At 43.9% G+C, this 14749-nt stretch overlaps 1 protein-coding gene across 3 annotated transcripts in view; it reads left to right on the top strand.

The window, feature by feature from the left end:
• LOC112240218 (vam6/Vps39-like protein) overlaps positions 1–14749 on the top strand; it is a 48787-nt gene that overhangs the window by 21774 nt on the left and 12264 nt on the right. For all 3 annotated transcript variants that reach the window (XM_042330371.1, XM_042330372.1, XM_042330373.1), the window contains 9 exons: positions 3606–3726; positions 3936–4056; positions 6556–6685; positions 8722–8864; positions 10196–10336; positions 10520–10661; positions 13068–13154; positions 13333–13406; positions 13605–13821. In XM_042330371.1, the coding sequence (XP_042186305.1) occupies positions 3606–3726; positions 3936–4056; positions 6556–6685; positions 8722–8864; positions 10196–10336; positions 10520–10661; positions 13068–13154; positions 13333–13406; positions 13605–13821 (1176 nt within the window). The remainder of the gene's footprint in view (positions 1–3605; positions 3727–3935; positions 4057–6555; positions 6686–8721; positions 8865–10195; positions 10337–10519; positions 10662–13067; positions 13155–13332; positions 13407–13604; positions 13822–14749) is intronic.

Raw genomic sequence — 14749 nt, 5'->3', positions numbered from 1 at the left:
TTTGGAGAAAACACTGAAGGATGCCGGTGTTATGGGTTTGTCATCGGCAAAAATAAATGGAATAGAGCTAAGCACAGGCTTACCGACAAAATCCTAGAAGAAAAGCTGGTTCAGTCTGCTTTCCACCAGACACTGAGAGATGAATTCATCTTTCAACAGGACAATAACCTAAAACACAAGGCCAAATCTACATTGGAGTTGCTTACCAAGAAGACAGGGAATGTTCCAGATTGGCGGAGTTACAGTTTTGACTTAAATCGGCTTACATCTATGGCAAGACTTGAAAATGGCTTTCTAGCCATGATCAACAACCGACTTGACAGGACTTTCGAGTATTTTGTTGTTGATCGTTGACAATTTAAAAACAAAATCTATTTTAATCTCACTTTGTAACACAACAAAATGGAGAAAATATCTCAAGGGACTGTAGATCATTACACTCTTTTTTTTGTTTGTTTATAAAGCCCTCCTGCATAAACTTCAGTCTTTTAATGAGATACTAGACCTTTTTTCTAATAGCTCTACAGACCCTTTCCGTCTACACTGAGTTGGGTATATCTCCTTTTTCTAATAGCTCTACAGACCCTTTCCGTCTACACTGAGTTGGGTATATCTCCTTTTTCTAATAGCTCTACAGACCCTTTCCGTCTACACTGAGTTGGGTATATCTCCTTTTTCTAATAGCTCTACAGACCCTTTCCGTCTACACTGAGTTGGGTATATCTCCTTTTTCTAATAGCTCTACAGACCCTTTCCGTCTACACTGAGTTGGGTATATCTCCTTTTTCTAATAGCTCTACAGACCCTTTCCGTCTACACTGAGTTGGGTATATCTGCTTTCAGTTGTTCTGGGGGTGTTGAATGATCTACGATGCACTTTAAAATGGGAGGAATTGATGCCTTTTAGGGCATTTCAGACGGTTGTTAGAATTACCTTTTTACTGAAGAATGTGGTTTTTTTTTTTTAGATAGTTTTGCTTTTTGTGTAAAACCGCAGGTTTTTTAATAGTAGTTTAATGTGTTTTAATCAAGGCGGGATTAATGCAAGAGGTTGTTGAAAAATGTATACAGTATATACAGAAAGTATTCAGACCCCTTGACTTTTTCCACATTTTGTTACGTTACAGCTTTACTCTAAAATGGATTTTAAAATATTTCTCATCAATCTGCATACAATATCCCCTAATGAGCAAAAACATTTTTTATTTTTTTTGTGGCACAAAAAAATTCATGAAATATTACATTTTACATAAGTATTCAGACCCTTTACTCAGTACTTTGTTGAAGCACCTTTGGCAGCAATTACAGCCTTGAGTCTTCTTGAGTTTGACACTACAAGCTTGGCACACCTGTATTTGAGGAGTTTCTCCCATTCTCTGCAGATCCTCTCAAGCTCTGTCAGGTTGGATGGGGAGCGTCGCTGCACAGCTATTTTCAGATCTCTCAAGAGATGTTCGATTGGGTTCAAGTCTGGGCTCTGGCTGGGCCACTCGAGGACATTCAGAGACTTGTCCCGAAGCCATTCCTGCGTTGTCTTGGCTGTGTGCTTAGGGTCGTTGTCCTGTTGGAAGGTGAACCTTCACCCAGTCTGAGGTCCTGAGCGCCTTCGAGCAGGTTTTCATCAAGGATCTCGCTGTACTTTTCTCTGTTCATATTTCCCTCGATCCTGACTAGTCTCCCAGTCCCTGCCGCTGAAAAACATCCCCACAGCATGATACTGCCACTACCATGCTTCCCTGTAGAGATGGTGCCAGGTTTCCTCCAGACGTGACACTTGGCATTCAGGCCAAAGAGTTCAATCTTGGTTTCATCAGACCAGAGAATCTTGTTCTATCAAATCTACATTATTAGCCGGTGTTATTGTGTGTGTGTGTGTGTTGTTGTGTGTGTGTGTGTGTTATTGTGTGTGTGTGTTATTGTGTGTGTGTGTGTTGTTGTGTGTTATTGTGTGTGTGTGTGTTATTGTGTGTGTGTGTGTTATTGTGTGTGTGTGTGTTGTTGTGTGTTATTGTGTGTGTGTGTGTGTTATTGTGTGTGTGTGTGTTATTGTGTGTGTGTGTTGTTGTGTGTTTGTGTGTGTGTAGCAAAATGTTTGTTTTTTTCTTCCTCATAACAATACAGACATTTAAAAGTAAATTTATGGAATTAAGAAATATATAAATATTAGGATGAGCGGTGTCACGTTCATTCTTCTTTATTAAATGAATGAAACACTGAACAAACTAACAAAATAACAAAACGAACGTGAAGCTATAAACCCGAGTGCTGACATGCAACTACACATAGACAATAACCCACAAAACCAAAAGGGTCAATGGCAACCTAAATAGGATCCCCAATCAGAGATAAACAGCTGCCTCTGATTGGGAACCAATTCAGGCCACCATAGACTTACAAATACCTAGAACTACCAACACGCCTAGACATACAAAAAACCCTAGACAATACAAAAACTAACATACCTACCCTCGTCACCACTTGACCTAAACAAAATAATAACGAAAACAGAGATATCTAAGGTCAGAGCGTGACAGTCGGAGAGGCATTGACTAAAATACAGTGTATACAGATGAGTAAAGCAGTATGTAAACATTATTAAAGTGACTAGTGATTCTTTGTAGTAGTTTGCCCCCAGTGATGCGTTCTGCAGACCTCACCACCCTCTGCAGAGCCCTGCGGTTGCGGGCGGTGCAGTTTCCGTACCAGGCGGTGATACAGCCAGATGGGATGCTCTCAATGGTGCATCTGAAAGTATGAGTGACTTATTTCTTCAGCTTCCTGCGGTTGAAGAGGCGCCGTTGAGCTTTCTTTACCTCACTGTCTGTGTGGGTGGACCATTTCAGATCGTAAGACATTTAAGGTCATATGGTCATTTGGTAAAAAGCCAATTTGACATTTGCTCAGTACATTGTTTTCACTGGGAAAATGTCTGCTGTTAATGATAATGCAGAGGATTTTCCCAAGGTTTCTGTTGACGCATATCCCACGGTAGTTATTGGGGTCAAATTTGTCTCCGCTTTTGTGGATTGGGGTGATCATCCCTTGGCTCCAAATATTGGGGAAGATGCCAGAGCTGAGGATGATGTTAAAGAGTTTGAGTGTAGCCAAATGGAATTTGTAGCCAATTGGAATGTGTGGTCTGTATATTTTATAATTTCATTGAGGACACCACAGGAATTTTTAGGTTTAAGGGTTGTGTATTTTGTCCTGTAGTTCGTTCAATGTAATTGGAAAATCCAATGGGTTCTGGTAGACTTTTAATAGCTGACTCTAAGATTTGTAATTGATCCTGTAAATGTTTTTGCTGTTTGTTCTTTGTTATTGAGACTATAAGCTTGATGAAGTGGTTTACATCTCTGTTTTGGATAGATGACTCTTCGTGTTGTTGTTTATTTAGTACCTTCCAGAAGTAGTTTGATTGTATGGACTCTTCAATTAGATTCTTCTGTCTCTCTGTCTAAGAAAACACCAGCCCCCCTGCGTCATAGCTTTTCTCTCTCTCTCTGGTTTTGGGCCAGGCCAGCGTGTGTTTTTAATCAGTCTGCCACAAGCTGTTGTAGTGATGTAATGCTGCTGAGGTTTCTGTGTGTTTCTCTCTCTCTCAGAACATCAGCCCCCCTACATCATAGCTGTCCTGCCTCGCTATGTGGAGATCAGGACCTTTGAACCCAGACTGCTGGTCCAGAGTGTGGAGCTGCAGAGACCACGATTCATCACCTCAGCTGGGTGAGAGGATATTTATTGTCCGGATATGTACCTTTTTGTTTTCTGAAGGAGGGAAATAAGATGAATGTATTGGAATCCAACCAACCGTACTGGAAACCACTGCCACGCGGATCAGATGTTACGCGGATCAGATGTTACCCAGATCAGATGTTACCCAGATCCAATCTCTCCCTTCTCTTGTTGTTCCCCTTCCTCTCTGTCTGTCCCAGGCCTAATATAGTGTACGTTGCCAGCAACCATTTTGTCTGGCGCCTGGTGCCTGTGTCCATCGCCAGTCAGATCAGACAGTTACTACAGGACAAGCAGTTTGAACTGGCCCTGCAACTGGCAGTGAGTAATTACGCCATCACTACTAATACTACTACTACAAATACTACTACCACCACCACCACTACTACTACTAATAATAATACTACTACTACTACCACCATTTCTACTACTAATAATAATAATACTACTACTACAAATACTACTACCACCACCACCACTACTACTAATAATAATAATAATAATAATAATAATAATACTACTACCACTACTACTAATAATAATAATACTACTACCACCACCACTACTACTAATAATAATAATACTACAAATACTACTACCACCACCACTACTAATAATAATAATAATACTACTACTACAAATACTACTACTACTACTACCACCATTTCTACTACTACAAATACTACTACCACTACTACTACTTCTACCACTACTACTACTACTACTAATACTATCACTACTACGAGTACTAATACTAATACTACTAATACTATCACTACTACGAGTACTAATACTAATATCACTACTACTAATACCACCACTGACTACCAGTACTGCTATTACTAATACTATTATTACTAATACTACTACTATTACTACCACCACTACTACTACTAATATAACTACTACTATCACTACTAATAATAATAATACTACTACTGCTACTATCACTATTACTGCTAATACTAGTACTACTATTCATATTACTACTATCACTAATACTACTATTACTATCACTTTTACTACTACTCCCATCGCTAATACTACTAGTACTACTATTACTACTACTACTACCACTACCACCACTACTACTATTACTATCACTACAACTACCACTACTACTAGTACTAATACTAATATCACTACTACTAATACCACCACTATGACTACAATTACTAGTACTACTATTACTACTACTACTACCACTACCACCACTACTACTATTACTATCACTACAACTACCACTACTACTAGTACTAATACTAATATCACTACTACTAATACCACCACTATGACTACAATTACTAGTACTACTACTGCTCTTACTAATACTACTATTACTACCACTACTACTACTACTAATAAAAATACTACTACCACTACCAGTACTACTACTGTTAGAGTTGCGTAAATTCGAATCTGGTATCAGGATAAATATGACAAAGACTCAACGATTTGTATACTGTGTATTTTTTATTAGCTAAGCAATAAATGGCAAATGCAACTTTCGTATATACGGGCTCACTGTAATACCACACAGGGCAGAACAGGGAACTGACAAGATGTATGTAAACAGTATTCTTTATACTGTGATAGGCCAACAGACGGGTTGGAACTGTCTATCACAGTAGAGGCTGGGCGTGGTTTAGACTTGCCCAGCCTATCGCAGGCGCTCAGGCGGGTCCCCGCCTCTTGGCGCTTCATGGAGTTCTCCCTCCGTCGATGTATAGATCCTTACTGTTCTGGTATCGCAGCCCAGTTATAACAGTTGCTCAGTTCCTGCTATTGTGTTGTTCAGTATTTTTCCATCTTAGTTAAACCTCGTGATGACCACCCCTCCTCCCTATGACAACTTTGTAAGATATAGCAAGTCACACCATGTGCTCAATATTGTTACATACAAACACAAGGACAAAGCATCTGCTGGGCTGTTATCTACAGTTTTGCAACATGCAGGTCACACCATGTTACTCAGTTCTTGTCACACACACAAACAGGCAAGTAGATGTAGCAAGCAGTTGTTTAATCTCATGATGATGCTCAAGTGCACAATTGCAGATCCTTCACACAGCCAACATCAGATAATATTTAATCATATATATGGTAATGGCTACAATGTAAAACACAGAATCCCACACTACTGCTACTACTATTACTACTACTACTACCAGTACTATTACTACTACTACCAGTACTAAGACTACTACTACTATTACTACCACTACTAATACCAATACCACTACTACTAATACTACCACTACTACTACTAATAATAATAATAATAATAATACCACTACTACTACTACTACTACTATCACTAATACTACTACTACTATTACTACTATTCATATCATATTACTACTATCATTACTACTACTAATAATAATAATAATAATAATAATAATCACTACTACTATCACTACTACTACTATCACTACTACTACTATCACTAATACTGCTAATACTAGTACTACTATTCATATTACTTCTATCACTAATACTACTTTAGGGGGATCCGGACCACTCCTTTGGGGGGGATCCGGACCACTCCCTTAGGGGGGTCCGGACCACTCCCTTAGGGGGGATCCGGACCACTCCCTTAGGGGGATCCGGACCACTCCTTCAGGGGGAACAGAGATAATATATAGGTCAGAGGGTTAGCAGTGGGACAGATATGATACTGACCTGTCATGGTGTGACTCACTACATCGCTATATGCCTCTCTCTCCATCCCTTTCTCCTCTCCTCCCTCCCCATTACCTCTTTCCCCTCCTCCATCCCTCTTATTCTTCTCCCCTCCTCCATCCCTCTCTCCCCCAGAATATGAAGGATGATGTGGAAGGAGATAAGAGACAGCAGATTCACCACATCCAGAATCTCTATGCCTTCAATCTGTTCTGTCAGAAGAGGTTCGATGACTCCATGCAGGTGTTCGCTAAGCTCGGCACAGGTGAGCTTCTGGCTGTCTGTTAACTACCTGAACAGGTCTGTCTGTTAACTACCTGAACAGGTCTGTCTGTTAACTACCTGAACAGGTCTGTCCGTTAACTACCTGAACAGGTCTGTCTGTTAACTACCTGAACAGGTCTGTCTGTTAACTACCTGAACAGGTCTGTCTGTTAACTACCTGAACAGGTCTGTCTGTTAACTACCTGAACAGGTCTGTCTGTTAACTACCTGAACAGGTCTGTCTGTTAACTACCTGAACAGGTCTGTCCGTTAACTACCTGAACAGGTCTGTCTGTTAACTACCTGAACAGGTCCGTTAACTACCTGATCTGGTCCGTCCGTTAACTACCTGATCTGGTCCGTCCGTTAACTACCTGAACGGGTCCGTCCGTCAACTACCTGAACAGGTCTGTCCGTTAACTACCTGAACAGGTCTGTCTGTTAACTACCTGAACAGGTCTGTCTGTTAACTACCTGAACAGGTCTGTCTGTTAACTACCTGAACAGGTCTGTCCGTTAACTACCTGAACAGGTCTGTCTGTTAACTACCTGAACAGGTCCGTTAACTACCTGATCTGGTCCGTCCGTTAACTACCTGAACGGGTCCGTCCGTCAACTACCTGAAAAGGTCTGTCTGTTAACTACCTGAACAGGTCTGTCTGTTAACTACCTGAACAGGTCTGTCTGTTAACTACCTGAACAGGTCTGTCCGTTAACTACCTGAACAGGTCTGTCTGTTAACTACCTGAACAGGTCCGTTAACTACCTGATCTGGTCCGTCCGTTAACTACCTGAACGGGTCCGTCCGTCAACTACCTGAACAGGTCTGTCTGTTAACTACCTGAACAGGTCTGTCTGTTAACTACCTGAACAGGTCTGTCTGTTAACTACCTGAACAGGTCTGTCTGTTAACTACCTGAACAGGTCTGTCTGTTAACTACCTGAACAGGTCTGTCTGTTAACTACCTGAACAGGTCTGTCTGTTAACTACCTGAACAGGTCTGTCTGTTAACTACCTGAACAGGTCTGTCTGTTAACTACCTGAACAGGTCTGTCTGTTAACTACCTGAACAGGTCTGTCCGTTAACTACCTGAACAGGTCTGTCTGTTAACTACCTGAACAGGTCCGTTAACTACCTGATCTGGTCCGTCCGTTAACTACCTGAACGGGTCCGTCCGTCAACTACCTGAACAGGTCTGTCTGTTAACTACCTGAACAGGTCTGTCTGTTAACTACCTGAACAGGTCTGTCTGTTAACTACCTGAACAGGTCTGTCTGTTAACTACCTGAACAGGTCTGTCTGTTAACTACCTGAACGGGTCTGTCTGTTAACTACCTGAACGGGTCTGTCCGTTAACTACCTGAACGGGTCTGCCCGTTAACTACCTGAACGGGTCTGTCTGTTAACTACCTGAACGGGTCTGTCTGTTAACTACCTGAACGGGTCTGTCCGTTAACTACCTGAACGGGTCTGTCCGTTAACTACCTGAACGGGTCGGTCCGTTAACTACCTGAACGGGTCGGTCCGTTAACTACCTGAACGGGTCGGTCCGTTAAATACCTGAACGGGTCGGTCCGTTAACTACCTGAACGGGTCGGTCCGTTAACTACCTGAACGGGTCGGTCCGTTAACTACCTGAACGGGTCGGTCCGTTAACTACCTGAACGGGTCGGTCCGTTAACTACCTGAACGGGTCGGTCCGTTAACTACCTGAACGGGTCGGTCCGTTAACTACCTGAACGGGTCGGTCCGTTAACTACCTGAACGGGTCGGTCCGTTAACTACCTGAACGGGTCGGTCCGTTAACTACCTGAACGGGTCGGTCCGTTAACTACCTGAACGGGTCTGTCCGTTAACTACCTACTTGTGCTACTTTTGATATGCTGCCTTACCTATGTTGTGTACAGTAGTACTGCGTGAGTAATACCATCGTCCCATCAGGGACATTAAAGTGAATGTTAACTAATATAAAGCCTCTGGTCAACAGCAGTGTACAGGGAACAGAGGGTGACGCTGTACCTTCTCCCTCCAACAGATCCCACCCATGTGATTGGTCTGTATCCAGATCTGCTCCCCGCTGACTACCGTAAACAGCTGCACTACCCCAACCCCCTGCCCAGTCTGTCTGGAGCAGAACTGGAGAAGGCTCACCTGGCGCTCATAGACTACCTGACACAGGTGGGGGGGGTTGTAAACCAGCGTGTAGTACTACCTGACACCGGTGGGGTGGGGGGGTGTAAACCAGCGTGTAGTACTACCTTACACATGTGGGGGGTTGTAAACCAGCATGTAGTACTACCTGACACAGGTGGGTGGGGGTTGTAAACCAGCGTGTAGTACTACCTGACACAGGTGGGTGGGGGGGGGTAAACCAGCGTGTAGTACTACCTTACCTGACACGTGGGGGGGGTTGTAAACCAGCATGTAGTACTACCTGACACAGGTGGGTGGGTGGGGGGTGTGTAAACCAGCATGTAGTACTACCTGACACAGGTGGGTGGGGGGGGGTTGTAAACCAGCGTGTAGTACTACCTGACACAGGTGGGTGGGTGGGGGGTGTAAACCAGCGTGTAGTACTACCTGACACAGGTGGGGGGTGGGTTGTAAACCAGCATGTAGTACTACCTGACACAGGTGGGGTGAACCAGAGTGTAGGTGTGTGTTGTCCCTGTTAGATGATGTGTGTTGTCCCTGTTAGATGACGTGTGTTGTCCCTGTTAGATGATGATATGTTGTCCCTGTTAGATGATGATATGTTGTCCCTGTTAGATGATGATGTATTGTCCCTGTTAGATGATGATGTATTGTCCCTGTTAGATGACGTGTGTTGTCCCTGTTAGATGACGTGTGTTGTCCCTGTTAGATGACGTGTGTTGTCCCTGTTAGATGACGTGTGTTGTCCCTGTTAGATGACGTGTGTTGTCCCTGTTAGATGACGTGTGTTGTCCCTGTTAGATGACGTGTGTTGTCCCTGTTAGATGATGATGTATTGTCCCTGTTAGATGACGTGTGTTGTCCCTGTTAGATGACGTGTGTTGTCCCTGTTAGATGACGTGTGTTGTCCCTGTTAGATGACGTGTGTATGTTTTTGATTCTATGGAACCCACGACTCAGTGATTAGTGGACTATCCCGACCTAGGGGACTATCCCGACCTAGGGGACTATCCCGACCTAGGGGACTATCCCGACCTAGGGGACTATCCCGACCTAGGGGACTCTCCCGACCTAGGGGACTCTCCCGACCTAGGGGACTATCCCGACCTAGGGGACTATCCCGACCTAGGGGACTATCCCGACCTAGGGGACTATCCCGACCTAGGGGACTCTCCCGACCTAGGGGACTCTCCCGACCTAGGGGACTCTCCCGACCTAGGGGACTCTCCCGACCTAGGGGACTCTCCCGACCTAGGGGACTATCCCGACCTAGGGGACTATCCCGACCTAGGGGACTCTCCCGACCTAGCGGACTATTCTGGCTCCATAAATACAATGAAATGTGTGTGATCCAGAAACGCAGCCACCTGGTGAAGCAGCTGAACGACTCCGAGCCGTCCACCCCGTCTCCCCTCATGGAAGGGACTCCCACCATCAAGAGCAGGAAGAAACTCCTTCAGATCATCGACACCACGCTGCTCAAATGCTACCTGCATGTACGTATGGATACCTCAGACGTACTCCCCCATTCCATTGTAATGCTACCTGCATGTACGTATGGATACCTCAGACGTACTCCCCCATTCCATTGTAATGCTACCTGCATGTACGTATGGACACTAGATCAACGTGGCCCTGGTGTCCCCTGTGTTAATCTAGTGTCTCTCTCCTCTCTCCAGACCAACGTGGCCCTGGTGTCCCCTCTGTTGCGTCTGGATAATAACCACTGTCACATTGAGGAGAGTGAGTACATCCTGAAGAAGGCCCACAAGTACAGCGAGCTCATCATCCTCTATGAGAAGAAGGGCCTGCATCAGAAAGGTAAAATCACACCTCCTCCATGCTTCAAAGGTAATGAGCACGAACACACCTCCTCCTCCATGCTTCAAAGGTAATGAGACTTGTCGCTCTGGTATCCTTTACACAGGCAGTTCAAATCTGATCTTTTTTTTTTCTTCACTACTTGTTCTTTTGACCAATCAGATCAGCTCCCTTGACAATAATTGTGCTTCATGTGTAAATGAGGCGTATCGACGCTAGACATCAGTCACAGAGTACTGGGTATGTGGAGCAATAACACTACACTACATATTAGTCATTTAGTAAACACTCTTATCCAGAGTTAGAATTAGTGCATTCAACTTGCATAGGTAAAACAACCACATACCAACACCATCATTGTGGCTAAAACCTTCCGAAATAGCTGCGACCTACAAAGTCTGTGCTAGTGAGAGTAGAAGACGGTGTTACAGAGAGAGCATCTGTTGTTCTGAGCATGCAGGAGGACCAGAGAGGGGGAGGATCTGTTGTTCTGAGCATGCAGGAGGACCAGAGAGAGAGGATCTGTTGTTCTGAGCATGCAGGAGGACCAGAGAGAGAGGATCTGTTGTTCTGAGCATCCAGGAGGACCAGAGAGAGATGATCTGTTGTTCTGAGCATGCAGGAGGACCAGAGAGAGAGGATCTGTTGTTCTGAGCATGCAGGAGGACCAGAGAGAGAGGATCTGTTGTTCTGAGCATGCAGGAGGACCAGAGAGAGAGCATCTGTTGTTCTGAGCAAGCAGGATCCCTCTGAGCCTTGCTCTCTTTGGTGTGTCCTGTCTGAATGAAGGATCTCTCCCAGAGCTCTGCTCTCTGTGCTATGTCCTGTCTGAATGAAGGATCCCTCCCAGATAAACTCGGGAGTCCCCATAGTTTGTCTCCCAGGACTGGAGGCTGGCCCACACTGTGGTTGGACAGTCATCCTCATACCTCTTAGATCATAGCTGTCTTCATGCTATTAGTGCTGGTTTTGGGCCAGGACAGTGTGTGTTTTTAATTAGTCTGCCACAAGCTGTTGTAGTGATGTAATGCTGCTGAGGTTTCTGTGTGTTTCTCTCTCTCCCTCTCTGCCTCTCCCTCTCTCTGTCTCTCTGTCTCAATTCAAAGGTGTAGATACTAGAGGTCGACCGATTTTATGATTTTTACGATACCGATTATTGGAGGACCAAAATGCAGCGTCTTCATCTTTAATGACGATGAAATACGAACAATACAAAAACAACAAATGGAACGTGAACCTATACAGCCTATCTGGTGACAACTAACACAGAGACAGGAACAATCACCCACCAAACACTCAAAGAATATGGCTGCCTAAATATGGTTCCCAATCAGAGACGACGATAATCACCTGCCTCTGATTGAGAACCAATTCAGACAGCCATAGACTTATCTAGAAAACCCCACTAAGCCACAATCCCAAAACCTACAAAAAACCACAATACAAAACACACCACATAATAAACCCATGTCACACCCTGGCCTGACCAAATAATAAAGAAAACACTAAATACTAAGACCAGGGCGTGACACTAATACATCAATAAAAATCAATTTAGCCTCAAATAAATAATGAAACATGTTCAATTTGGTTTAAATAATGCAAAAACAAAGTCTTGGAGAAGTAAAAGTGCAATATGTGCTATGTAAAAAAGCTAACGTTTCAGTTCCTTGCTCAGAACATGAGAACATATGAAAGTTGGTGGTTCCTTTTAACATGAGACTTCAATATTCCCAGGTAAGAAGTTTTAGGTTGTAGTTATTATAGTATTTATATGAATATTCAAGGACTTGTGCTCAGTAGACCATAATGATACTGTAACCTCAATCCTCCCCTGGTCTTGTAACTCACCTCGGGTGTGTTTCCATCTCCCAGCCCTACAGGTGTTGTTGGATCAGTTCCACCAAGGCTAACATTCCCCTCTTCCTCCCCCAGCCCTGCAGGTGTTGTTGGATCAGTTCCACCAAGGCTAACATTCCCCTCTTCCTCCCCCAGCCCTACAGGTGTTGTTGGATCAGTTCCACCAAGGCTAATGTTCCTCTCTTCCTCCCCTGTAGGTGTTGTTAGATCAGTTCCACCAAGGCTAATGTTCCTCTCTTCCTCCCCCAGCCCTACAGGTGTTAGATCAGTTCCACCAAGGCTAACGTTCCTCTCTTCCTCCCCCAGCCCTGCAGGTGTTGTTAGATCAGTTCCACCAAGGCTAATGTTCCTCTCTTCCTCCCCCAGCCCTGCAGGTGTTGTTAGTTCAGTTCCACCAAGGCTAATGTTCCTCTCTTCCTCCCCCAGCCCTGCAGGTGTTGTTAGATCAGTTCCACCAAGGCTAACGTTCCTCTCTTCCTCCCCCAGCCCTGTAGGTGTTGTTGGATCAGTTCCACCAAGGCTAACTCTCCCCTCTTCCTCCCCCAGCCCTACAGGTGTTGTTGGACCAGTCCACCAAGGCTAACTCTCCCCTAAAGGGGCATGAGAGGACTGTGCAATACCTCCAGAGACTGGGTGAGCGTTTCTCCCCACACCACGTCAACACTGTTTTAAACTATCCAGAACTGGCTTAGAGACATACAATAGGCTTTACAGACAGACAGGTTAGTGTTCGACTGACAGAGAACACCTGAACACAGTTATAACACTCCAACACTCCCACTCTCCTCTCTCTCTCTCTTTCTCTCCTCAGGGATGGAGAATCTAGGCATCATCTTTGAGTTCTCTCCCTGGGTGTTGAAGATCTGTCCCGAAGACGGACTGAAGGTGAGACTGGCTCAATTCCAAATCTACCCCTTTCCCTAAACCCCTGCACTCGATGAAGTCACACTCGTTGAGACGTGTTTAGTACTGCAGAATCGAGAGCCGCTTGGAGATCAAACATCATTTTCTAAACACCCTCCGACTGAAAATCATAAAACAAGAAAATTAGCGCAGTATTTATATTGTGTGCCTCTGTCCCAGATCTTCACTGAGGACCTGACGGAGGTAGAGACCCTGCCCAGAGACAAGGTCCTGAACTTCCTGAAGGAGGGCTTTAAGGAGCTGGCTATCCCCTACCTGGAGCACATCGTACACGTCTGGGAGGAGACGGAGCCAGAGTTCCATAACGTCCTCATTCAGCTGTACCTGGAGAGGGTCCAGGGACTCATGAAGCAGTACCTCAACTCCCTGCCCGAGGGTAAGACCTGCTACTACTACTACTATTACTACTACCATTACTACTACCACTACTACTACTATTACTACCATTACTATTACTACTACCATTACTACTACCACTACTACTACTACCATTACTATTACTACTACCACTACTACTATTACTACTACTACTATCACTACTATTACTATTATCATTACTAATACTACTATCACTACTATTACTACTACCATTACTACTACCACTACTACTACTACTACAATTACTACTATTACTACCACTACTACTACCACTACCCCTACTATTAATTCCACCACTACTACTACTACAACAATCACTACTACTACTAATACCAGTACTAATACCAGTACTACTACTAATACCACCACTACTACTACTACCACTACTACCACTACTACTAATACCACTACTACTACCACTACTACTACCAATACTACTACTACTACTACTACTACTACTATTACTACTACCACTACTACTATTACTACAACAATCACTACTACTACTAATACCACTACTACTACTACTAATACCACTACCACTATTACTATTACTACCACTATTACTACTACCACTACTACTACCACTACTACTACTACCACTAATACCACTACTACTACCACTACTACTACTATCACTACTTTTTGTCAGACAGCAGCTCTGTGGAGATGACCTGAATGATATAATAATAGTTTTCAAATAAAACGAATGTAATATACACAACAACTGAAATATTTTATTGTAGTGAAGTAATGTTAATAACTGGTGGTTAATAAGTGATCAGCAGTATTGGGCCATCACTACCATCATATCCATCACTACCGTCACCTCCATCATATCCATCACTACCGTCACTACCATCATATCCATCACATCCATCACCACCCTCACTACCATCACTACTGTCACTACCATCATATCCATC

This window comes from Oncorhynchus tshawytscha, linkage group LG11 (assembly GCF_018296145.1).
Source record: "Oncorhynchus tshawytscha isolate Ot180627B linkage group LG11, Otsh_v2.0, whole genome shotgun sequence".
NCBI classification, from domain to species: Eukaryota; Metazoa; Chordata; class Actinopteri; order Salmoniformes; family Salmonidae; genus Oncorhynchus; species Oncorhynchus tshawytscha.
This window is presented reverse-complemented; position numbering and strand designations above follow the sequence as displayed.